Source organism: Oenanthe melanoleuca, chromosome 17, assembly GCF_029582105.1.
Source record: "Oenanthe melanoleuca isolate GR-GAL-2019-014 chromosome 17, OMel1.0, whole genome shotgun sequence".
In the NCBI taxonomy this organism is placed as follows: Eukaryota; Metazoa; Chordata; class Aves; order Passeriformes; family Muscicapidae; genus Oenanthe; species Oenanthe melanoleuca.
In genome coordinates this window covers 1,262,660-1,283,225 of record NC_079350.1, presented here as the reverse complement: position 1 = coordinate 1,283,225, position 20,566 = coordinate 1,262,660, and the positions used below count along the sequence as shown (strand labels likewise).

The 20,566-nt window shown below is 43.1% G+C and overlaps 1 protein-coding gene across 3 annotated transcripts in view; it reads right to left on the bottom strand.

The window, feature by feature from the left end:
• NR6A1 (nuclear receptor subfamily 6 group A member 1) overlaps nucleotides 1-20,566 on the bottom strand; it is a 73,436-nt gene that overhangs the window by 44,153 nt on the left and 8,717 nt on the right. For 2 of the 3 annotated variants that reach the window (XM_056504990.1, XM_056504991.1), the window contains exon 2: nucleotides 17,313-17,372. The exons of the other annotated variant lie outside the window; for it this stretch is intronic. In XM_056504990.1, the coding sequence (XP_056360965.1) occupies nucleotides 17,313-17,372 (60 nt within the window). The remainder of the gene's footprint in view (nucleotides 1-17,312; nucleotides 17,373-20,566) is intronic. 3 annotated transcript variants of the gene reach the window in all.

Sequence of the window (20,566 nt, the reverse complement as noted above, 5' to 3'; positions counted from 1 at the left end):
TCATTAAAAATACAAAAAAACCAAAAAAACCCACAAAAAAAAAAACCTGCAATAAAATGAGCCCCGATGTGCAGTATTCCCCCAGTTCTTGCTACATCACACGCGGAATTTTTATAACTTGCTCTAAAAGAAATCTAACATATTTACTCCCAGACTGTCGACAGTGATTAGCTGTGCCGCTTGCAATTGACTCAATACATATTTAAAAGAAATTTAATGTATTTGCTCCCCCAAACCATCTGCAGTGATTTACTTTGATGATTACAATAGGTTGTATATACAATGTCCAAAAGAAATTTAACTTATTTTCCCCCAAAATCCTCTGCAGCAGTGCTTGGGCTCTGTGCATGATTAAAGACGTTCAGTGTACACTTAAAAATCTGGTATTTTTTAAGGAAATAATTTTCATGAACTTTTCCTATCGTTTCCTCAGCAAAAACAACCCATTATGAAATGAAAGCGCTAAGTAGAATTCTTCCACAAGTTTAGTAAGTTGAGAAGGGGATGATTTACCCTCCTTGTTTTGTCCAGGAATGCGAGATAGCATATTTTAAAAGTTAATAAGTATTAAAAGCCACAAGGAGCATTAAAAGTGTATTTCCAAGCGGTGTGCTCGCCGCAGCCGCGGCGCAGAGCAGCCAGCGCAGCGCCTGCAGCTCCACGCAGAGCAGAGGTTATTCACATGGCTGTTCGAGAAACTCCATTCATATCTCTGACTACCTGGATTTGAATAGAAACCAGACAGCAATTCTTTGGTCCCAGCCACTATTCGCCCCGCTGGACAATAGAGATTTGTTAGCACACAGGCACAAGCCCTGGGACACAAAGCTGGAGGCAGCAGAGATAGGGGCTTCACTGCACAGGAAATTACAGCTTTTGATGCACTGTTGGCAGGTCTGTCGGTTCAGAACAGCAACATGCCTGTGCCATGTTTAAGAGCTCCTGACTGCCATTTTTAACCACCTAGAATGTCATAAAAGCTTTATTGTCGCAGTACATAAAATCATGAAGTCCATATGGTTACTTTTCAGCTGCCCTGGGTCTGGAAGGCAGAAGCATGATCTGGCTAGAGATTTTAATTTGGGGGAGTGGCAGGAGGGGGGAGAATTAGAATTTGAGGACAAAAAAAAAAACCTCGAAGTGTTTATAAAAGCAGAGATTTGTTAACGAGGCAGTTAATGTCCAGCCTGAGACAGGGTGGTGTTCTAATGGACTTGGTTTAGTGGTGGCTGTAAGGGGCCATGGCTGGGCAGCTTATTTCATCCTAAAAGGTCCAGTAAATTTACTCCATGCAGCTCCAGTACCAGCTGTGGAGAAGAACATTGTTCAGTTGTGTCAACTTGGCAAACACGAAAATAAATAAGAAAAACCAAACCGCTCAGTGTCTGGTACCTCCCATTTCCCCTACTTTCCCCCCTAGTCTGGAGTTAAAATGAGAACTGCTCAGAGACTGGGCTTTAATCCTCTGATTGGAGCCAATGAGCAGAAATTATCGAGATTAGAAAACCAACCAGCGGGTTTTACTAGCTGAGAAGCCAGCCCCTCGCTGTGCGCGGCGCCGCGGCCGCGCACTCGGGCCACCGCTCGCCCAAAGAGCGGCAGCCTTGGGGCTGGTCCTCCTCCCTTTTTGTATTTTTCCATAAATCTTACCTCCCCTACCACCTTAGCACCAGTCCAACAGGGTTTTAGACTGTTAAAATTCTGCGGGGCGCACGGTGTGAGGGTGTCTGTAGGTGTGAGCCTCGTGGGATGACTTGGCTCTTCTTCACCCAAGAAAAACAATGGAAGTGAGAGTTGTATGTTGCAGTTGGGAAGTGTGTGTGTGTTTGTTATGAGCTGCAGCCATACAAAGCATCATAAAATACAGAAACAAACGCTGGGCTGTCTGCTGCCATTGAGCATGTTTTTATCAACACGATCCTTGTGAGCTCAGGAAAAGGGGAAGAGTTTTAAAGCAAGGAAGGTCCATCCATCTTCCAGGGAAGCACCTGGGAAGACAAGTGCTAATGCTCTGCACCAGCTCATGAGGCAGATGATGGACTTGCTTCCACTGGTCCTTTGAGCAACAAAGGGTGAAAAAAAGGCTGGATGACTAAAAGAACACACTTGTAAAAAAGGTGCTTCTTGTACGACTAACAAACACCCATACATGTGAGGGGCCAGCTCTTAGAATTTTCAGCTGCAGCCTCAGAACATTAAAAATATAAATACGAATGTAAATACTTTTCACAGGAGTCAGTTTTGTCTGAGTAATTATATAACTTCCTTGAATTCTCTTCCTCATGGAGTACAATGGCTTGGGTGTATTACTTCTCAGTAAAACTTAGCTTGATTGTAATCTAGCCCAATTCTTATCACCTATTTTGATTTTTTTTTTTCCCCTTGCTGGTACTGACAAGCCCAGAAGGACGTACCTAAAATAGGCCTTTGAACAAAAACATTATTATTTTTAATAAAGGTTAAGGATATTGATGGCTCTATCTACAGCACACTTTTAGATGAAATTCCATGGTATTCTTATAGTGCAGCAACCTTTTCTGTAACCTGTAAGACTGCTAATACTTAATATTCATCCAGATGCTAACGTTAAAACCTATCCCTTGAAAGTGCTGTCTAAAAAAATGTGCTGAAAAGTTAAATTCTGTCCTTGCAATTGGGTCGTAAGATTTTGAGTACCTGTTAAGCACATAGTTCTGAATGGAAACCAGACCATTACAGGTAGGCAAAAAGCACTTCTGCTTAATCAAAACAGCCATAAGAGGAATGTCTGGGTATAACCCACCCCCAGCAACATCCACAGACTCAGCCTGGACATGGGAATAATCCCATCAGGCACATAAGAAAAGGATGCTGGTGGCTCTTCTCATGTGGTCAGGGTTTATTTAAATTGCACATAGAAGTAACAGATAATTCCAAAGGTAGTTTTCACAACTCCAGTTAAAATTATTCCAAGGGAAAGCTTATAAAGCTGAGCCACTGTCACAACCACTGACAGCCTTGGAAGTTGCAGCAGATGCAGAAGACCAGTGTGTGTATAATCCAACCATTAATAGATGGTATTGCATTACAGGGTTGGTTGCCAATAAAAATGCGTCAGGTATGCTGAGATCTCACAAATACACTTGGCAATTTAACAAAAAATGTGGAATCCTAAGAATTTCATTTTATCTTAATAATAGCCAGCAGATGCTGTAATCGTTTCAAACCCACAGTGTTGATTAATAGTGCTCAACAGTTTAAAATGTTAAGAACTCAAAAGATAACAATTGGGTATTTTGATATAAGGATAACATGGAAGCATGTGTTTCTCTAAGAAGGAGCACGGACATAGAGCCTGATGACATCACCTTTTCAAACAGACTTCAGTCATTCCTGCTCTGCCTGAGAGTAGCTCAAACCATCTGCAGCTGCCCTGCACCATAACACAAAGAAATGAACCTCAGTGCCAGCAGTGACCTGGGTAAAACTGCACATTTCTGAGTGCTGAGTGATGCATCTCAAACCCTCCTGCATTAGCAGTTAATTGTGTGGGAATGAATATTGCAGGAAGCAATGCCTGGGAGTGCTGCCTGGCAGCAATTCCCTTTCCACCATACCAGCTTTGGGGTCCCACACAGTTCGGGTTTGCAGCACCCCACTGCTCAGCCCTGTGGTTAAGCCGTGTTTCCCTGGGAAAGGCCAGGCTGTGTGGGATCAGATGCCTGGCTGTGAGGGCTGCGTGGGCACGGGCAGCACGTGGAGCATGAAGGTGTCTCCTCAGCAGTGCCCCAGGCTCAGAGCTGCTCTGACACATGGGGGACAAGGGGCTGTGTGCTCTGGGGTGGCTCCAGCCCAGGCAGGGTGAGCACAGGCACTGCTTATCCACTGCAGGCACACTGGAATGCAGAGAATCCAGCAAGGTGTCAATTCCCCAAATTCTGTCCATACATTTACTGATTCTCAGTTTGGTAACCAAATCAGTTGATAGTTTCTCTTGGAAAATATCTTGATACGTGTATTCAAGGCTTTCCTACTTTGCTTTTTCCAGGCTTTGAGCACACATTACTCAAGCATTAGAGCACACGTCCCTCTGTTCTCATGTAAAAGTCCACAGTGCCTCTGTAAACAGTGCTACATCTTGAGTCTGATGTCATGAACAAAAAGGATTCATCTGGTCTGTGAGCAGAAGTGGTCAGGGTTTCACCACGCACTGCAACTCCCAGTCTCCCATATTTACATTTCCAGCTGCACGCACGCCAGTGCCCTGGAGTGGCAGCAGCTCCATTTACATAACCAGGGCTGGGTACCCTGGGGGCTGATGCTGGGGCTGAGCCCCCCAGTGCAGGCAAGGAGGGAGCTCTCACCTCCCTGGGAATGCTGCTCCTCCATGGGGGAGCCCACCAGGGCAGCCCCTTACAGAGGGTGGCAATGCCACGGACACAAAACCCTCCCCTGCAACTGGGTGTGATGAATGGCTCTCCCTACTCAGATTTATCTCTTTAGGTAGAACCTCAAATTCAGGCAATTAAGATGATCAACACGTTTGCAGACAAGGTTCAGATTAAAAAGATCCTAGTTACAAAACAGAATGCATTCAAGTTTGCCATATATTATTTTCTGCTAAAGATTTAAATATCATGTGGCTTTAGCTTTCTTTCTGTTCACTGAATATCAAGGTCAATTAGGAATGATGTCTGGCTAGTACTCTCAGAGCAGATTAGACAGTTGCATCAAAAACTAGGACCATGTATAGGTCATCTGTTACTGTGACCTAGATTTCTGAGAATCTGTTCAATTTGTTTTATTGAAAATGTGGTCCTTTCTCAGTTCTGTTTCTCATAGCAAACCTTTCTGTAATAGCAGAAAATAGCTTTATTAGATGCTTAGAGACATTGCTTACTACTTCTGCTAAGATACAAAGAAAATCAAGCCCATGCAGCAGACCTGTGCCTGTCATCCATTTAATTTTAAAATAACTTAAGGTTCTGAAAGGCTTATGCCTTATAATCTAAAGCATTTGGTCCACATGCCAAATACTAAGCAATCTGAAATACATAATAGCTTAGCTGCAGCTTTGTTTGCCCTATTTAATTCATTTCTTTGCCTTCAGTAACCAGTGTGTAGATGCAATATTTCTGCAATCTACTTTGGAAAAGAAGGAAGTACTGAAATCTGTGAGTGAGGCTGTTTTGTTTGTACCTGTGTGAGCTTTGTGGTGCCCTGGGAGGAGAGTTGGTGTGGATTGTCCCTCCCAACCCCACCTGTTCACTGAGGATAAGGATGGTGCTGTCTGAATCCTGACACTTTACAGTACATCCACTTATGCTTGCTGGGTTGTCATTCTGAAACCACATAAAAGCAGATTTCCATTTGGAACATTTTAGCCAAATTTCCTCTCCTCTCACAGCTCTTAATTGTTCTGGTAGAAAGCAGTTATTAGAACAGAGACTGTGCAAACCCCGCCGTTGGTGGTGTAAGTACTGGCAGGAGGGAAGACAGGAAGGTGTATCTTACAATATTAGAAACTATTTTCTAAACACCAGCGAGTCCAGTGTAAAAGAAAAACTATAAAAACAGTGCAGTGATTGCAGAATTCACAATCCAAAGACCACCAACCAAATCTGAGTGTTACTGTCGTCATCAGTCTCTGTGGCTTTATCGTGCTGGGGTGCAAAGCACATCTGGAATTCTTGTGCTCTCATCACACCCCAGGACAAAAGGTCGGCCATATGATCAATCATCAGGAGAAGGGGCATCAAAAAAAGAAAATATGTCAATAGGTTGAGACTCACAAATGAAAATCACTCCCTTCCTCATACACCGATCTTAAGAAATCTGTTCCCATTTTTTCAAAATTATCTAAAGCCAGTTCTACCAACTCATCTGAATTTTATACTACTTTCATATTCAAACTTTTATGTGCATCTCACAGCACACTGGGACCAATTTATTTTATAGGCAAGATAAAACCCTGCAATATTTGGTGACGTTATCCAAAGATCATTCTTCTAAATGAACATAAGTACATTTTCTCCTTTTTTGTTTCACATGATGGCTGCATTTAAATAGGCTAAATGTATAATTCAGAGAAGAATGGCTGAGTCCTGCTCACCTGAGGGTCATATCCACATCCATCCAATATTTAAAAGCACGCAAAAGCAAAGAAATTAAATATATAAGAGGTGGGGGAGGAGGTCTTTCTTCCAACAGAATATTTGCCTGGTAACCAGATAGAAGAGACCGCCTCTTTTTTTACCCCCAAATCACAGTTAGTTGTTCTACAAGTCTTTGAAGACACTTCTATTTTAAATTTTAACACCTGAAGGAACACTTCAAGATGTGCTGCTCTGGCTGAGCCACACACAGTGGGAGGAAAGTCTCACAGAAATACAGCTGAAGCTCTGAAGCCAGCACTGTGTGATCACTGCATGCTCAGACCATGTGTGAAGAAGGCCGGATGGAATTGGTGTGAGAATGGGAAAAAAAGAGCAAGGAAGCACAGTGGAAATCCATCCATGGTGAGGATGTGATGTTTCCCTGTCAGCCCAGAGCACATCCATGCACTGTGGTACCTCTGGAGTGACTGGGAGTGCCCAGGGGCAGAAGATGGGAGCCAGGATCTCGCAGAGGTTCAGGGACATCACGACACTTTTGCTCTGTGTGGCACCCGCCCAGCTCACAGGGAAGACACTCCTCATGGAAAGAATAACATGCTTCCAGCTAAGCCAGATGTTGGCAAGGGATAAGAAATCTCATAACCTTTGGTAGGAAGATGGGGAGAAAGCCACGTGAGGATTCATTTCCCTGCTCATTACAATGTCATCATAATGTCATTTTCTTTGCTTCAGTTATATACAGTTACTGGAAGTAAAATCTTTATTGCAGTGAGTGTATTGTGAAATAGAGTCTTACAAGGTGGCAGCATAAAACTGACCTGGAGGTGCCACACTGCCAAAACTGAGCCAAAAAGTGAGATTTTACAGGTATTTCTTATTAGAAGAATTTCAAATCTTGAAGTCTATCAGATGAGAATTGCCGGATTATAAAGATGAAAACCAGGAACTAATTATCTTCAAAGGGACAGTTATCAACAAATCAGGAGGAGACATTATGATTATGAAAAGCAAATCCTCCATTTGATGCCTCTCCATCCATACTGCTTCCCAAGCAGATAACCTAAGCTTTATCCATATGGAATTGCTAAAATTCCAATCAGGGAATCAAATATAAAAGTCCCAATTAGCATATTTTTTAAAAAAAATCTGTATTTTTATAGTGTTGTGTACGATTAGTGTGTGTGAACAGGGACACGTGGCAGCAGTTCCATGGGGGTCACAGGAAGCCATCTCAACAAAACAGACCTCAGATTTCTCTCCAAATTACTTTGCAACATATTTCCCCCATGTTTGCCCATTCCAAGTGCAGGTTCTGGACATGTCTTCAGTATCTCACATGGGAAAACTGAAATGATTCCTGTGGAACACGTCCAGGGGCAGGCATGGTGCTGGGGTGAGCCCACCCAATGCATGGCCCCAGCAAAGCCAAGGACACCTTAACTCCAAACCCAGCATTCTCTGACATTATCCACAAACAGTGACAAGGGAGCCTCAGCTGGACTCTGAGGACCAGCAGGAGAACCAGTGGTGCTTCCTGCCCTCCCTGCCCTGGCAAAGACCAGCAAGTCCAGCTCCTTCCAGCCTCAGCACAACAAGGCAATTCTCTGCAGCACAGGAACTAACTTTTGTAAAAACTGTCAGACCAATGATTGCCAGCAATTTCTGAAAAGCTAAAAGGTGGAAAACAATCTGAGTAACAGAATCATCTGCAGTTAGGATCATCTCTCTCCTTCCCGAAACAGGCACAGGAACTATGCCTGAATTCACAGCTAATGGGAAATCTTTTGATCTTCACAGACACAAAGCTGCCAGCCAAGAAGAGCAGTCAGCACAGGGGGACCTTGTGAAGAAGCACTTATCCTAAATTCACCACCACAATAAATGTAACACTTCCTGGGTCTGGAGCAGCACAGTCCTCAGTGATGAAGACCCGTGAGCATGTTTAATACAGCAGAAAAGACAACGTTATTTATATCCCACAAAGCTGCTTACCCAGCCTTAGATGTGCCTGAGCACAGTGCAACTGCAGGAATCCATCAGGAGGACACCTGAGATTCCTCTCCATTAAAAGTGATGGATCTAACACAGCCAATCATCTTCATGGCAACAAATGTTATCTTAAAAGACAGAGGATAAAAGTTCACGGGGAAGCTGTGCAAATTCATGAAAAGAAAAATGCATTCCTGGTGACTGAACACACAGAAGTCTGTCTCCAGAAGTTTGTGTGTGTTGAAAAATGTCTGGAAGACAGGACATGATCAGCAGGAAATATGCAAGCTTCTCTTCCTTGTATCCTTCTCCAAACATCCACTAGCCACTGGTTTGGTTTTATTTTAGGAGTCAGAACTACTTTATTGATTGCAGCCAACAGCTGCAATTCAGTAGTGGTCTCAAACATCCAACAAAGACGATTTCTGAAGTTCTCTGAAATGAGATGATGACACCATTGCTGAGACATCATGGGCTGAGGTCACTTTGTTCCAGTCCAGGTACAAACAGTTCATAAATGGAGCTCCCTCCAAACCCATCCCTGCTCGTGTGCTCAGAGCAGCATGCCTTACAGCACCCTTGGGGTGCTGGGAAGCTCTTACAGTGCTGAAGCTCCTGATGCCCTCCCCAGCCTGCCTGGGTGAGACTGGGCTCAGTCCTGGGGGAGATGTGGTGTGGGGGCAGGCAGGGCTTGAGACGTGTGCTGATCCCTTCAGCTTGCACAGCAAACTCTGGGGACAGGACAGCAAGCTGGGCTCTAATCCAGGCCATCACTCTTGGCTAAGTAGGTCAGCAAGGAAGCCCCTGCCCATGGTTGTGTCTTACAGGCCACCCCCCACCAAGGGAAATTTAACAATTATTTCCTTTAGGAAGTCACAGGAGATAGAGAGTTTGATTCTGAGAACTTGTGTGTTTGTTCTAGAAATATAAAACAAGTTTTGCTTAAAAAATACATCTGTTTCACTGATAGCTCAGAAAGAGTTTGGTGAAGCACCTAAAAAAATACAGGGCATCTCATGACTCAATCTGGGATGTCAGACTGCAAGAACATTCAGAGTAGCTCATTCATAAATGCCTTATTTTAAAATACTTGGCAAAAAAAAAAAATCATAACCAAAACAATTTTACTCATCTGAAATCATTTGCTGAGTCTTAGCTTAGCATTTTTCAAGCAGGAGTGTCTAATATAATTTTCTTGCAAAACCACATCCCAATAGGTCAGAAAAGCTTCCCACTCTTTCATATGCTCTTGAAACACAAGTTTCAATGAATATTGCAGGAAGCACCTTGAATTTCTGAAGAGTCCACTCATTTTTCCCTGCTAACACCCACTGCCAAGGTTCTGCTTCCCCGCTATGAAGCCAGAGCCATTCCCAAAGCCAGGGCAGGGTTGCTGTGCTCTACCTGGCTCAGTTATGAGGGTAAAGATGTTAAGAGGCAGGACAGAACTCCTGAAGCTTCGCTGCTTTACCTCAGAGAGCCTTATTTTACTGGTGATAATCTCTCTGATCATTTAATTGCTCTCCACTCAAACTTTCAGAAACCTGCTCAGCTCAGTGATGTCTTCAGGACAGCCTGTGCCAAACTGGCTAAAGCATCCTTTTAGCAGTTTCAGGAGAACTACATGCAGAAGCACCAGGCTGTGCTGCTGTAGAATATTTCATTGTTTGCACAGTAGTAGGAGTCAGATTGTGCACACACATGCAGTTAATTATCTCTGTGACAAGCACTGCTCCATGGGCCGAGTCCTTTATCCTCACACATGGTCTGTATTCCTTGTTCCCAAACATGGAACTTTGCAATCAGCTGTACCAAAGCATCCACTTCCACTTGATTTACCTAGAGATCCAAATCTGTGTCACTCTTCTGTCTAAAAACCCCAAACCTGCTAATACGGGGTCCCACATTTCTCCCAGCCACAAACTGTGATGCTTTTGGATGAGGCCAAGTCTAAGGCTGCACCAGATGGATCAAGTTCCCACTTGGAATTGCATTTAGACCTCCCTGTTTGTCATTTGTTAATCCTTTTAACATTTGCCACAGCAAATTTCTATCATACCAGTTTAAATTGTCATTTGGTATTAAGTCAAACACCTTACAAAAGTCTAGGGTATGTTGCATCCACAAGCAAGCTTGTCAACTTAGAATGAGATCAAAAGAACTTGGTAAAGTCTCCCTGAATCACTGGAAACTGGTACTAACAGCATTTCTCCCAGGTCCCAGAAGAGCTCTGCATCTGTTTTCTCTAGGATCACCATGTGTGTTCAAAAGGGGCAAATTGAACAGACTGGTAACTTTGTCCCCAGTTTCTTGTAGCCCTTGGACTTCCAAAGAGTAGTCCCAAGGAATTTTTGGACTGTTAAAAATAATCTCCAGTGCTCACTGCAGAAGACTGCTGAATCTGAAGTGTTTGGCCATGGTATTGCTAGTTAAACACTCACCCAAATTTCAGTGAAACAGCAATAACTAAAATTACTGCTAGCAATTCCATGCTCTTGTCTCCCCAAGGTGTATTTGGATGCTTATCCTGCTGAAGTCATTTACCTCAACAAGGAAAACACATTTTTTTAGTACAATTAAAGCCTGTTCCAGGACAAAGCAAATGTGCTTGCACATGGCATTTCTGTGGATGCTCCAGGCAGGCAGTGAGACACTGTCATGTGCTGAGCACAGTCCTGGCCCCAGTTTCCTTCACTGGGGTCACACACCTGCCTCATGAGTCACAGCTACAGCAAAGGGGTGGGGAGGAAAAGGGAAGCTGTTTGACTACCAGATGCATATGTAAAATTTATTTAGTGATACTTTAGAGCAGTGCTGTTGGGATTCCTGCCCTGCTAAATAAAAGCCTTATTGTGAGGAGCTAGCAGAATGATTGGATTAGGGTGTAAGAATTGTTCAGGCGCCATAAATGCAAAGAGCACAAGAAACATCCACCAAATTAACTCAATCCAGTTACCTCTTACTAACAGGTTAACCACTGTGTTTCAGGGTTGTATGCAAATTTGGAGGAAACCATTTTCTTTGTACAGAAACCCATTCTCTCCACTGCAATTTGAAAGAAAACCCCATGTGCTCAGAACGTTCAATACTTTCATTCATAGAAAAGGTCTTGTTCAGCAATCACTGCCTCCTGACTGGTGGCCTTACAGGGATCCCAGTTTACAAGGTGTTCTGTAGAGAACAGAGTTGGGCTTTTTATTTGTTCTGCTCTGTCAGTATCTGGGGAGGATCCACTTAATGCTTTTTACACAACAAAAAATAATAATAAGTAAGGAATTACAATAGAGGTGGCAGCTGCCAGCTCCAGTTTCAGTGCTTCCTAGGTGAAAGAAGTCTGAGAGAAAGGAAGGTATGTCAAAGGTTCAGTGCAGACCTTAACTTCTGGAGTGTGCCTTGCACATATTGCCCACTTACAGTTTCCAGAGAACTATTTTATCTTTTCGGAGTCTGTGCAGCCAGGATATGGAAATAACATGTACAGTTTAACTTGCAGAAGAAATTCAGGCTCTGAAATCATGAAACAGGAAGATGAAAGTTCCTACCTTGAAGGTCACTGGAGGAATAAAGGAGGAAGAAGTAGTGAATTGAGAAAAAAACCTCTCTCATTTAAATACAAACACACTGTTTTGGTTTGTTAAAACCAAAACTTCATGCTTGGCTTGAATTGAGTTTCCTTGATTTATGTTATACCTACCACATGTAGTCACCCTTCACACTGGGACGCTCCTTAGGCTTAACACTCCAGGCTGAGCACTGCTTGTGATTAATTCAAATTGTCTTTGTTCTTTCTACCAGCTCCTACTCCAAATGATGGCAAGAAAAAGGTGAGACTGATTTTTGGAGAATTCTTTTGATTTGCAATATCAGCTGATATTTAATGATACCATTAAAATCAATCAGTTTAAGTGCAGGCTACAAACTGTATTCCTGGAGCAAGATTGCTTCAAGTACATTAATAGACATTATATGTACTGTTAAATTACATGTATCAGCTCAAGATATTCAGAGAGAAACTGTTAGATCCCTACAACAAGAGAAAATACTCTGCATTTAAAGCAAGTTTCCAGCATTTAAGCAGTAAATTATCCCCACTGACTCTGTAGGCTCCACTGCACTCACAGGAAAATTATCGCAGATACAGCAGCAGATCTACTTTTTAACAAACAAACTGCAAATAAGTAATCTCTCTGGAACCATGCAAGCCAGGTGGAAAAGATGAAGATAATTAGATGCAATATAGAGATGTAAAGAGATTAAACCTCCTTTTCCTCTTTTTAGGGGAAGGAAGAACAGGGACAGGAGCTGTGGAAATACAGACATTATGTACTCTACTGAGTAGATCCCCTTCTCTCACTTCTGTTGGTTTAGCACTATGTTTTTTTTCAAGTGAACTTTATAAAGAAATCTGAATTATTATAAACATCCTTAGTGCTATTGAGAACATGCATATCCACAAGAGGAAAGGCTTTTTCCACAACTGCATCTCTGATATATTCAAAGCTGGTTGAAGAAATACTAAGTGAACTCAGCATCCATGACCAGAGTGTTACACTTCTGCAATTCATTAGTCCTCGAGGTTCCATTCCGTAATTAAAATACTTTGCAGTTTAAGGCTTTACAATAAAGAATGTGCAGTCCTCAGCAGTGTTTCCACTGCCAGTCTATGGAAAACATATGCATGGAAAATCTGTACAGTGCATGTATACAGCCATCTTTGGATAGCTTCAGTGAACATTCAACGCTGTCGGTGAGTTTGAGAACTAGAAAAAACCATCGACCGTTGACTGTACCTTGAGGTTTATCACAAACCTTCTGTTAAATGGAAAGCCTGAACCTTCAGAGATTTCACATGTGGTTGCCATTAGCAGGTCATGATTTACAGATTATATTAAGAGCTACAGAGGTTGAGTTTTTCCAGTTCTACGTTCTCTGAAAGTGAATTGGTATATAAGAAATGCTTGTTTTCTCTTAAAAAAAAAAAAAAAAAGAATTAAAGCTTTATACTAGCACAGAATTTCTGTATAACAGAGTATAAGAGATCAATGGAAGGTTTTGTATGGGCAGCACAAAAGCAGGAATGTATCCACACCATATGGGACACTTGGAAACAAATCTGAGCATGGTATACGTTCAAAATAGCAGAATACACGCCAGATCAGGAGGGAAACCTTTCCATTTGGGTTGGCAACTTGAGCTTTGCTGGAAGGAGCTTTGGAATGTCAGTTCATTAGCTCCCAGGAACCTGCACTGGGTTCCAGCAGCTGCTCACCAGGAGGGCCGGGCGAGGAGCGGCTCCCTCCTGGCCAGGTCCAGCTGCTCCCGCTGCTCAGGCTGCTGCCCTGCAGCCAGGCAAGCAGGGAAACGCCTTCCTTCCAAAGGCACAGAAAGCCAGGGGCTTGGCCACCTCGGTGGTACCTACAGAGAGCCTTTTCCAGCCCAGCTGGTGACCAGGACTGCAGGCTCTGGCAGCAGGTGCCTTCACAAGGGTGAGGCATTTGATCTGCCCATACAGGGACTGCAGAATCCATAAAATAAGGAACGACCCAAAGCACATGCCAGGGAATTTTGTCTTGGGCTGCTCTAGAGTGACAGCACCATCACCGTGGTGGAGCATCTTCAGCATCTAATGGCTGCAATCAACATTCATTGCTGTCGGTGGGTTTTCATTTCTATCAACTCACTGATCAATGAATGCAAACTGCGGACCAGCCAGCCAAGGATCCACTCACATGGCCAGGGTGGCCTGTCCAGCAAGAAAAGAGACACTTGCCAAAGAAATGCTGTATCCAAGTTCTGCCTCCCAAAACTGTGTAAGGTGGGTCTATGGCTGTGCCATTGTCCCACCAGAGAAGTTCAGGACACATCATCCAGCTCCTTCAGAGGAAATCTGAGTGCTAATTAAATGCACAGGGATTTTTAAAGGAGCAGAACAGTTGAGGAACTAGTTCAGTTTAATAAAAGTGATACCAATTGGTAAATCAGTCAGTAAAGTTTAAACCTATAGCTCATAGGAAATTAAACTTCCTCCAGACCAAGCCAAGCTATGGAACAGCACTGGTCCTACAAAGAGACCAGTGAGAGATGAAAAGGGACTGAACTGTGGGGCTTTGGACTGACAGGGATGAGAATGGGAGGAAGCAAAGCAGAAAATAGTGATTTAAGATACTGCTGCAGAGAATATTCTTCAGGGCTGTGATGGGCAGGGCCAGCTTCAGTTATACTGGAAAGGTGAGGAGCTGGAGCTGAGTGCCTGGGGCAGGCAGGGAGGAGCAGACACATCTCTGCATGACAGACACACCTGACACTGCCCTGAGACAGAAGAGGTGCCCTCCAAGTATTTCCACATGACTGGCATGTCATACCTGTTCCCAGAAATGCCCCTGCCTCTGGATAGTGCCATGGCTAAAGGAGGGAGGCTCCTGTGGTGCCCCCACACCACTCAGAGCAGGGATGGTGGATCTCACTATGTTCAGCAGTGCTGTCAGTCAATTCCCTGGGCAGCAGAGGGTCCAAGCACTTCTCTTACACCTTGTTTGCTCCTGCAGTTGCTCACAGGATTATCCTGAAGGAGCCTGTTCGGACATGCCGTGCTGCTATCCCACAGGAACCGAGCCCCTCTGTACAGCTCAAGTCAGAACAACTCACCAAGGACTTCTAAACTCCAGTTTGGTGAATATTCAAAACATAGCTGCTTGCTCTGTTAAAAGACTTTTAACTTGTTCAGTTTTACACAGGAACAGCTCTACCAAGTTCTACACCTACACACTAAACAGACCAAACTTTGCAAAAGTGGAATTTTAGGAAAAATCCCCCCTCTCCCTGAGTCTGATAGCAAAGAGCCCTTTTCAATCCCCACAGAGAGCACTTGCACTGACAGCCTGGGTAAGTGTGGTGGTACAGGGATTTACCACAGCATGTAACAGTGAACAGCCCAAAAGCATGCCTGCCAAATTGTTTTAACGTTATGAAAACAAGACAAATGACTAATTTTTGATGCAGTTTGACATTCCGCCTTTGAAATCTCAAATTTTTCAGCATGCTTGGCAGACTCATTCGGAAGTGAGAGTGCACAATTTGGATTTTTTCCAGAGACATCTTACATGATGTACAAGAAAGCACTTTTGTGTCATTTTAAACAGACATTTTGGCCAACTGGTTTTCCTCATGTATACTTGCATGAAAGTAGAAAATACAGAAGTCCTGACAGAGGTGTTCATCTTTACTGCAAGGAGAAGGGAAAATAATTCACTGCAATTAGTCTGAATAAGACATTTCAGATAAACAAGGAAAAGTACAGGGGCCAATACCCCAGTTTGCCAATGCATGACAAGCCAAAGGCTTAAGCAGACATTCCACACCTCTCAAATGCACTGGATGTATAGATAAAATTTGTGTTCCTACTTGGCTGAAAAAAATCCTCCAGAGGATTTATTGTTTGGGGTTTTTTTGGTTTTTTTTTTCAGTTTTTTTCTTTTTTGCTTTAATTTTGGTAAGGAGACAGCAAGGGAAAAAAACTAAGGAAAGACAGTTTAGCAGGCATGTTCAGAATGTTTTCAAATCCATGCTCGGGAAGCTTTAGATGTTTGTGTCAGCAACTGTTTGCTGCTACCAGAGCCACCACCCCCTGCCCCAGGGCATATCAGGGTGACACTGAGCACCAACACATCCAGTGCTGCCACTACAGCCATGGGACAGCTGGAGCTGCAGCAGTTGGGGACCTGCCCAGCAGGAATTGCCAGGGCTCTTCCATCCACAGCAGAGGCCAGTGAGGGCTGGGTCATCCTCGTGACTGACCAGAGTGGCCACTGACCAGGTGATCAAGAGACAGCAAGACATCAAAGAACTCGAGGAGCTCGGTTTATTTAGTTTATCAGAAGTTTATATAAATATCTTCATAGGGAACAGACAAGCATTTTTCAGTTTAGCAAAAGATAACAGACATGAAAGCTGTAACTAGACAAGTGCACACTGGCAGTAACATACAATTATTTAAGGGGGAAAGAGGGTCAGTCAGCTCATGGTGGACAGCCCTGCTCTTTTTGCAGATATATTCTGCTGGGAGAATACTATGGAAAATTTAGTTATGTTTTAATACCTGTCAATGCACAAGAGTAAATATGAGCTATGTCAAGCCACAAAGGTTCAATATTAGCCAATATATTGTCATGAACTGTACATGTCTGTAGATGACAAATTATTCTACAGATGCACATGAAATTACCTGTTTCCATATAAAAGTGATAAACTGCATGAAAACCTAGCTAGATACCTACAAAGATGTGTTTTATCAATCAACAGGCAAATAACTGCACACATGTTGACAACTCAAAGCCTACCATGCATGCATCCCACAGGGCTGCTATCACCATAAAGGAAGGAACCAGATTTTCATTCCCTTCATACAGGAACCACAATTCTCCAGTAAAAGTGCAAGTCCACCAGCACAAAGGCTCATGGAAAGGATCATGTCCTGGGTCTGGGAGGCTTTTAGCAGTTGTGAACATCTGAGCATTACTTTTGAAACGAGCTGTCAGTTGAAATTCTGCACATTTGAAAAATCCACAGTTTCCAAACAATGAGATGAAAAGCTGCTCTGGATGAGGGGTTCTCAGCCCTGCTAAGGACACGGTTTCCCAGTCCCACCAGTCTGCCAAGGGCCTGTTGCCATCTAGTGGATTCCCATCGATTGGTCCCTCTGCACAGCAAATGCCACTAGATGGAGTGTTACGAAGGAGTTCTGAATTCCTACCATTTTAGGTGTCCATCAGCTCAGGTTTTCAAATTCTCAAAAAGTTACAGGCCCAGAATTACCCTGAAATTGAGGAGGATTTCATCAACTGCTCTCAGTTTCATGAGAAATTCCAGGCTATAGATTCTCAAGTGTAATAATGAAACTACAGAAGAATACTGCCATGTCAACATAATTTACATCACCTCAGGGGTTTCTATCACTCATGCAAGCATCTCCTTCACTGAGATATCTCTAGTGGCAACAGATCTTACACAACCTGCATTCTGCTGGTGTAAATAGTGATGTGCAGACCTGGTCTGAGCTGCTTTTGTGAGAAATACCTCATCAGCTCTCAGCTATGGGAAACCCACTTCCATGAATAAGCATCAGCTTATCAACTTCTCAAAGTCTCTACCACAGTATCAATTCACATCTCTGGATTATCTTAGAATGAGAAATTCTTCCTGGTCACATATGGCAAGAAAAGTGGTACTTACTGCCCATGGAGTTCATAGGGAGGACAGGAGAAGAGGAACTCATCTGCTCCACATCTGTAGCTAATGGGAAAGTGAAAATGATGAAAAGAAAGATGTGATGTGCAGGTTACTGAGAAGGTTTTATTTTGAAAACTTTAATTTACACTGAAATTGAATACACATGTGTGCAATCACCTGAGGAAGCTGCTTTGAGAAGCAGGTAATTTTACCAGCATCAGCTTCCCCCTTTCAAGGTATTTCTATCATACATTATCTGTAGATTTACTTTTCTCAGCAGTTGTATTAGTAATTTGTAACTTGTGATGGTTTGAGAATATCAATTCAGAGCAACTTCCAGCACAAAGAAAGTCTAAATTACATCAGGTTTAAACTGTATGCAGAGCATTACTGTGGAATGGAAGGACATGATGATCTCCCATCTGTGTCCAGTGAACCTTCAAAAGATTCCTGATCAGAAGAGAGATCTTCTTCCAAAGACTGTCAAGCTGCTGGAATTTGATCTGGAGCAGCATCAGAAACTCCACTGCTTAAATCCACTTTAAGCACAAGCCACTCCAACGCCTTATTTTCTAACAGCTGAAAGAAGAAAGAGAACTTCCTGCCTGTGTCTGCCAGTGAAAACCCTCAAAGTCAGAACATGATCAAAAACAAATGCCAGATTTCCCTCTGTGTTTTGGAAAGGACCTACCTTTCCAGGACCCAAATCAGGAGAAAACCATCTTGCACTAACAGGGTCAGTTTTAAGCCAAGATTAGGTAAAGCCAAGATGCATTCTTTAGCTTGGTCTCTCTCAAAAGACCACAGCCCCTCTCAGCACATCACCACCACCAAAACCCAAGTTGAGTAGCTCAGTCTCCATCTCCATGATTTGGTGCTGGTAGGTCTCACATAATTATATATTCTGTAACTCTTGTTTAGCTCTAACACCCAATAAATGCACACTCCAAGTTTACATTCCTAACCACAGAACACAGCCCCAGAAGCACAGCTCCAGCCCACAGCCAGGCTTTGCTGCCAGCCCAAATCCTGCCTTTCACATTCTTGCAATTCCCATTTCTCAGGCAGCAGGCAGTTCCCTGAGGACCACTGTTTACACTGAAAGTGCAAAGTTCTGCTCTAATTAGACAAACCACAAACAAAAGTAAACACTTCAGCAGCCCATCTTTACAGAACGTGAGAGCAGACACTGCACCACTGACTAAATCCTCCTGCCACACTCTGGTACCACTCTGAGCCTCCTCGGTGCAGCTACTCAAAGCAGCAGCTTTAGTTCATCATGTTAAACACCAGCCATAGCTGAGACCAGCAGCAAACACAATTACAGATTTATTCAGCAGTGCCCTGGCTTCTGTCCTATTCTCCACTGAATTACCATGGCATTTACTGCCTAGAACATCTACACATTAATTTATAATCTTGCTTGGCTCTTGCAGCAGTGCTCAGGAAGCTGCTTGTGCCACACTGACTGCAGAGCTCCCAGCAGGCTCTGGATTACACTGCACAGGTCTGATGTGCTCAGAGAAGAAAAATTATTTGGCATCTTCCTATTTTCCACCTTAATATTATAGCCTTCCTAATTTAGGAACTAGCAAGCCATATATTATGCACGTTTTGTAAATAAATAAAAGATTCTTCATATGTAGTGGAGCCATTTCAGGTTCCTGGAAAGAGTTTTGTACTTTTGCCTAATGAAACACATACATCCAAAATAAGCCAAAAAACGAGTGCAGGTCAAAGTTACTCTGACTCTCTTTGAAAGTGGTGCAGAGTCAGCACTGAGCACAATGTGGCTTTTGGGGAGGCTGAGGGACCAAGCCAGCAGATGGTCACTCCGAGGTTACCTGCTGCTCTGGCACACAGAGGTCACTGCCCAGCACTGGCCAGATGGCACAGGGCAGGCACTTGAGAAGCTGCTGTGAGAGCAACAGTCACTTAGGGCAGTAAGCTACACCTGCCAACATCTGGAATAGTTTATCAAGTATCATTCAAAGAGCAACTAAATAATGCATGTGCCTTCTGAAGAGAGGTTTCTGAGTGGGAAGTGTTTAGAGAGAGGCAGTAAAAATTCTCTTAAGTCCTGAAGTTTTAGATTGTTCACTGTAATGCCACATTACAGGCTGCAAACAATAAAGTGTAGCTTGTAACTATTTCCCAGCCATACTTGGAAATTTCAGCTCATACTTGAAATGATGTGTTTTAATGACTATTTGTAATACCAATGCAGACACCATGCTCACCAGCACCCAACTGCTCAAGTTTGAGGTTAGAATTCCCTCCATGTCCCACCCTGTGCTGCAGGAACATGGCACAGCTGTGGCATGCAAGAGCAGCAATACATCAACATTTCTGGTCTTCAGCTACTGCTGGCAGATGGTACTTATAACATGTTAATCTCAAAATCACACTTTGATTTTTTTTGTAAGTACATAAAAGCACAACTGCTTATTCTACACCCCACCTTGAATAGATGGATTTAAAAATTTCTCTCAATATTAAAAAGGCAGCTGTTTATGTAACACAGCAATGCTGGCTTGCTCTCCTATCTGTAATCACCCTTCCCTCCAGTCCTTTTTATCTTTATAGTTATATGTAATCCATTAAATTCCTAAAAACAATTCATCTAAGGGAGAAGAGATATGGACTAACAACCAGACTAAGATTTTGGAAAGTGGTTTGCTCAAAAAGATGAAAAGGACAGAAGTCTGCTCAGCTGTGAAGAGTGGCTGCTGCCAATACAAGTATTTACCTCCTGACCTCTCTGCCCACTCAGTGAACAGTGCCAATTGTTTTCCTGTATTATATACTGTTTACAAGCCCTGAGTAGCATGAAAGGAATTAATAATTCAGCTCATGGAGCTGATGACCTTTATTGGGGTACCTCCATTTGCTGAGCAGGAATCAGAGCAAAAAGCTCCCTTGAAGCCACAGGGTTTCTTTAAGAGTTTTTCACTTTACAGCCTAATTGGCCACCATAACATAAATCAATTATTTCTCCTGTTTTAAGCAACAATGCTACCTATTCTCAACCCCTTGATTTCTAACTTCCCTTGTATCAAGCCAGGCCTTGTTCTGACTTTTACAATGGTCTGGTAAACACACTGGCAAGGCCAGCTTGGAGAGCTTTGCATGATCAGGAACATTTGGGAACACCAGCAAAAAGAGATTATAGTATTTTGAACTTCTCTTGACCTTTGCCTGCCCTTGTCCCTGTTTATGCTAATTAAAGGGGTATATGGGCTACTCCTAGAAATGAA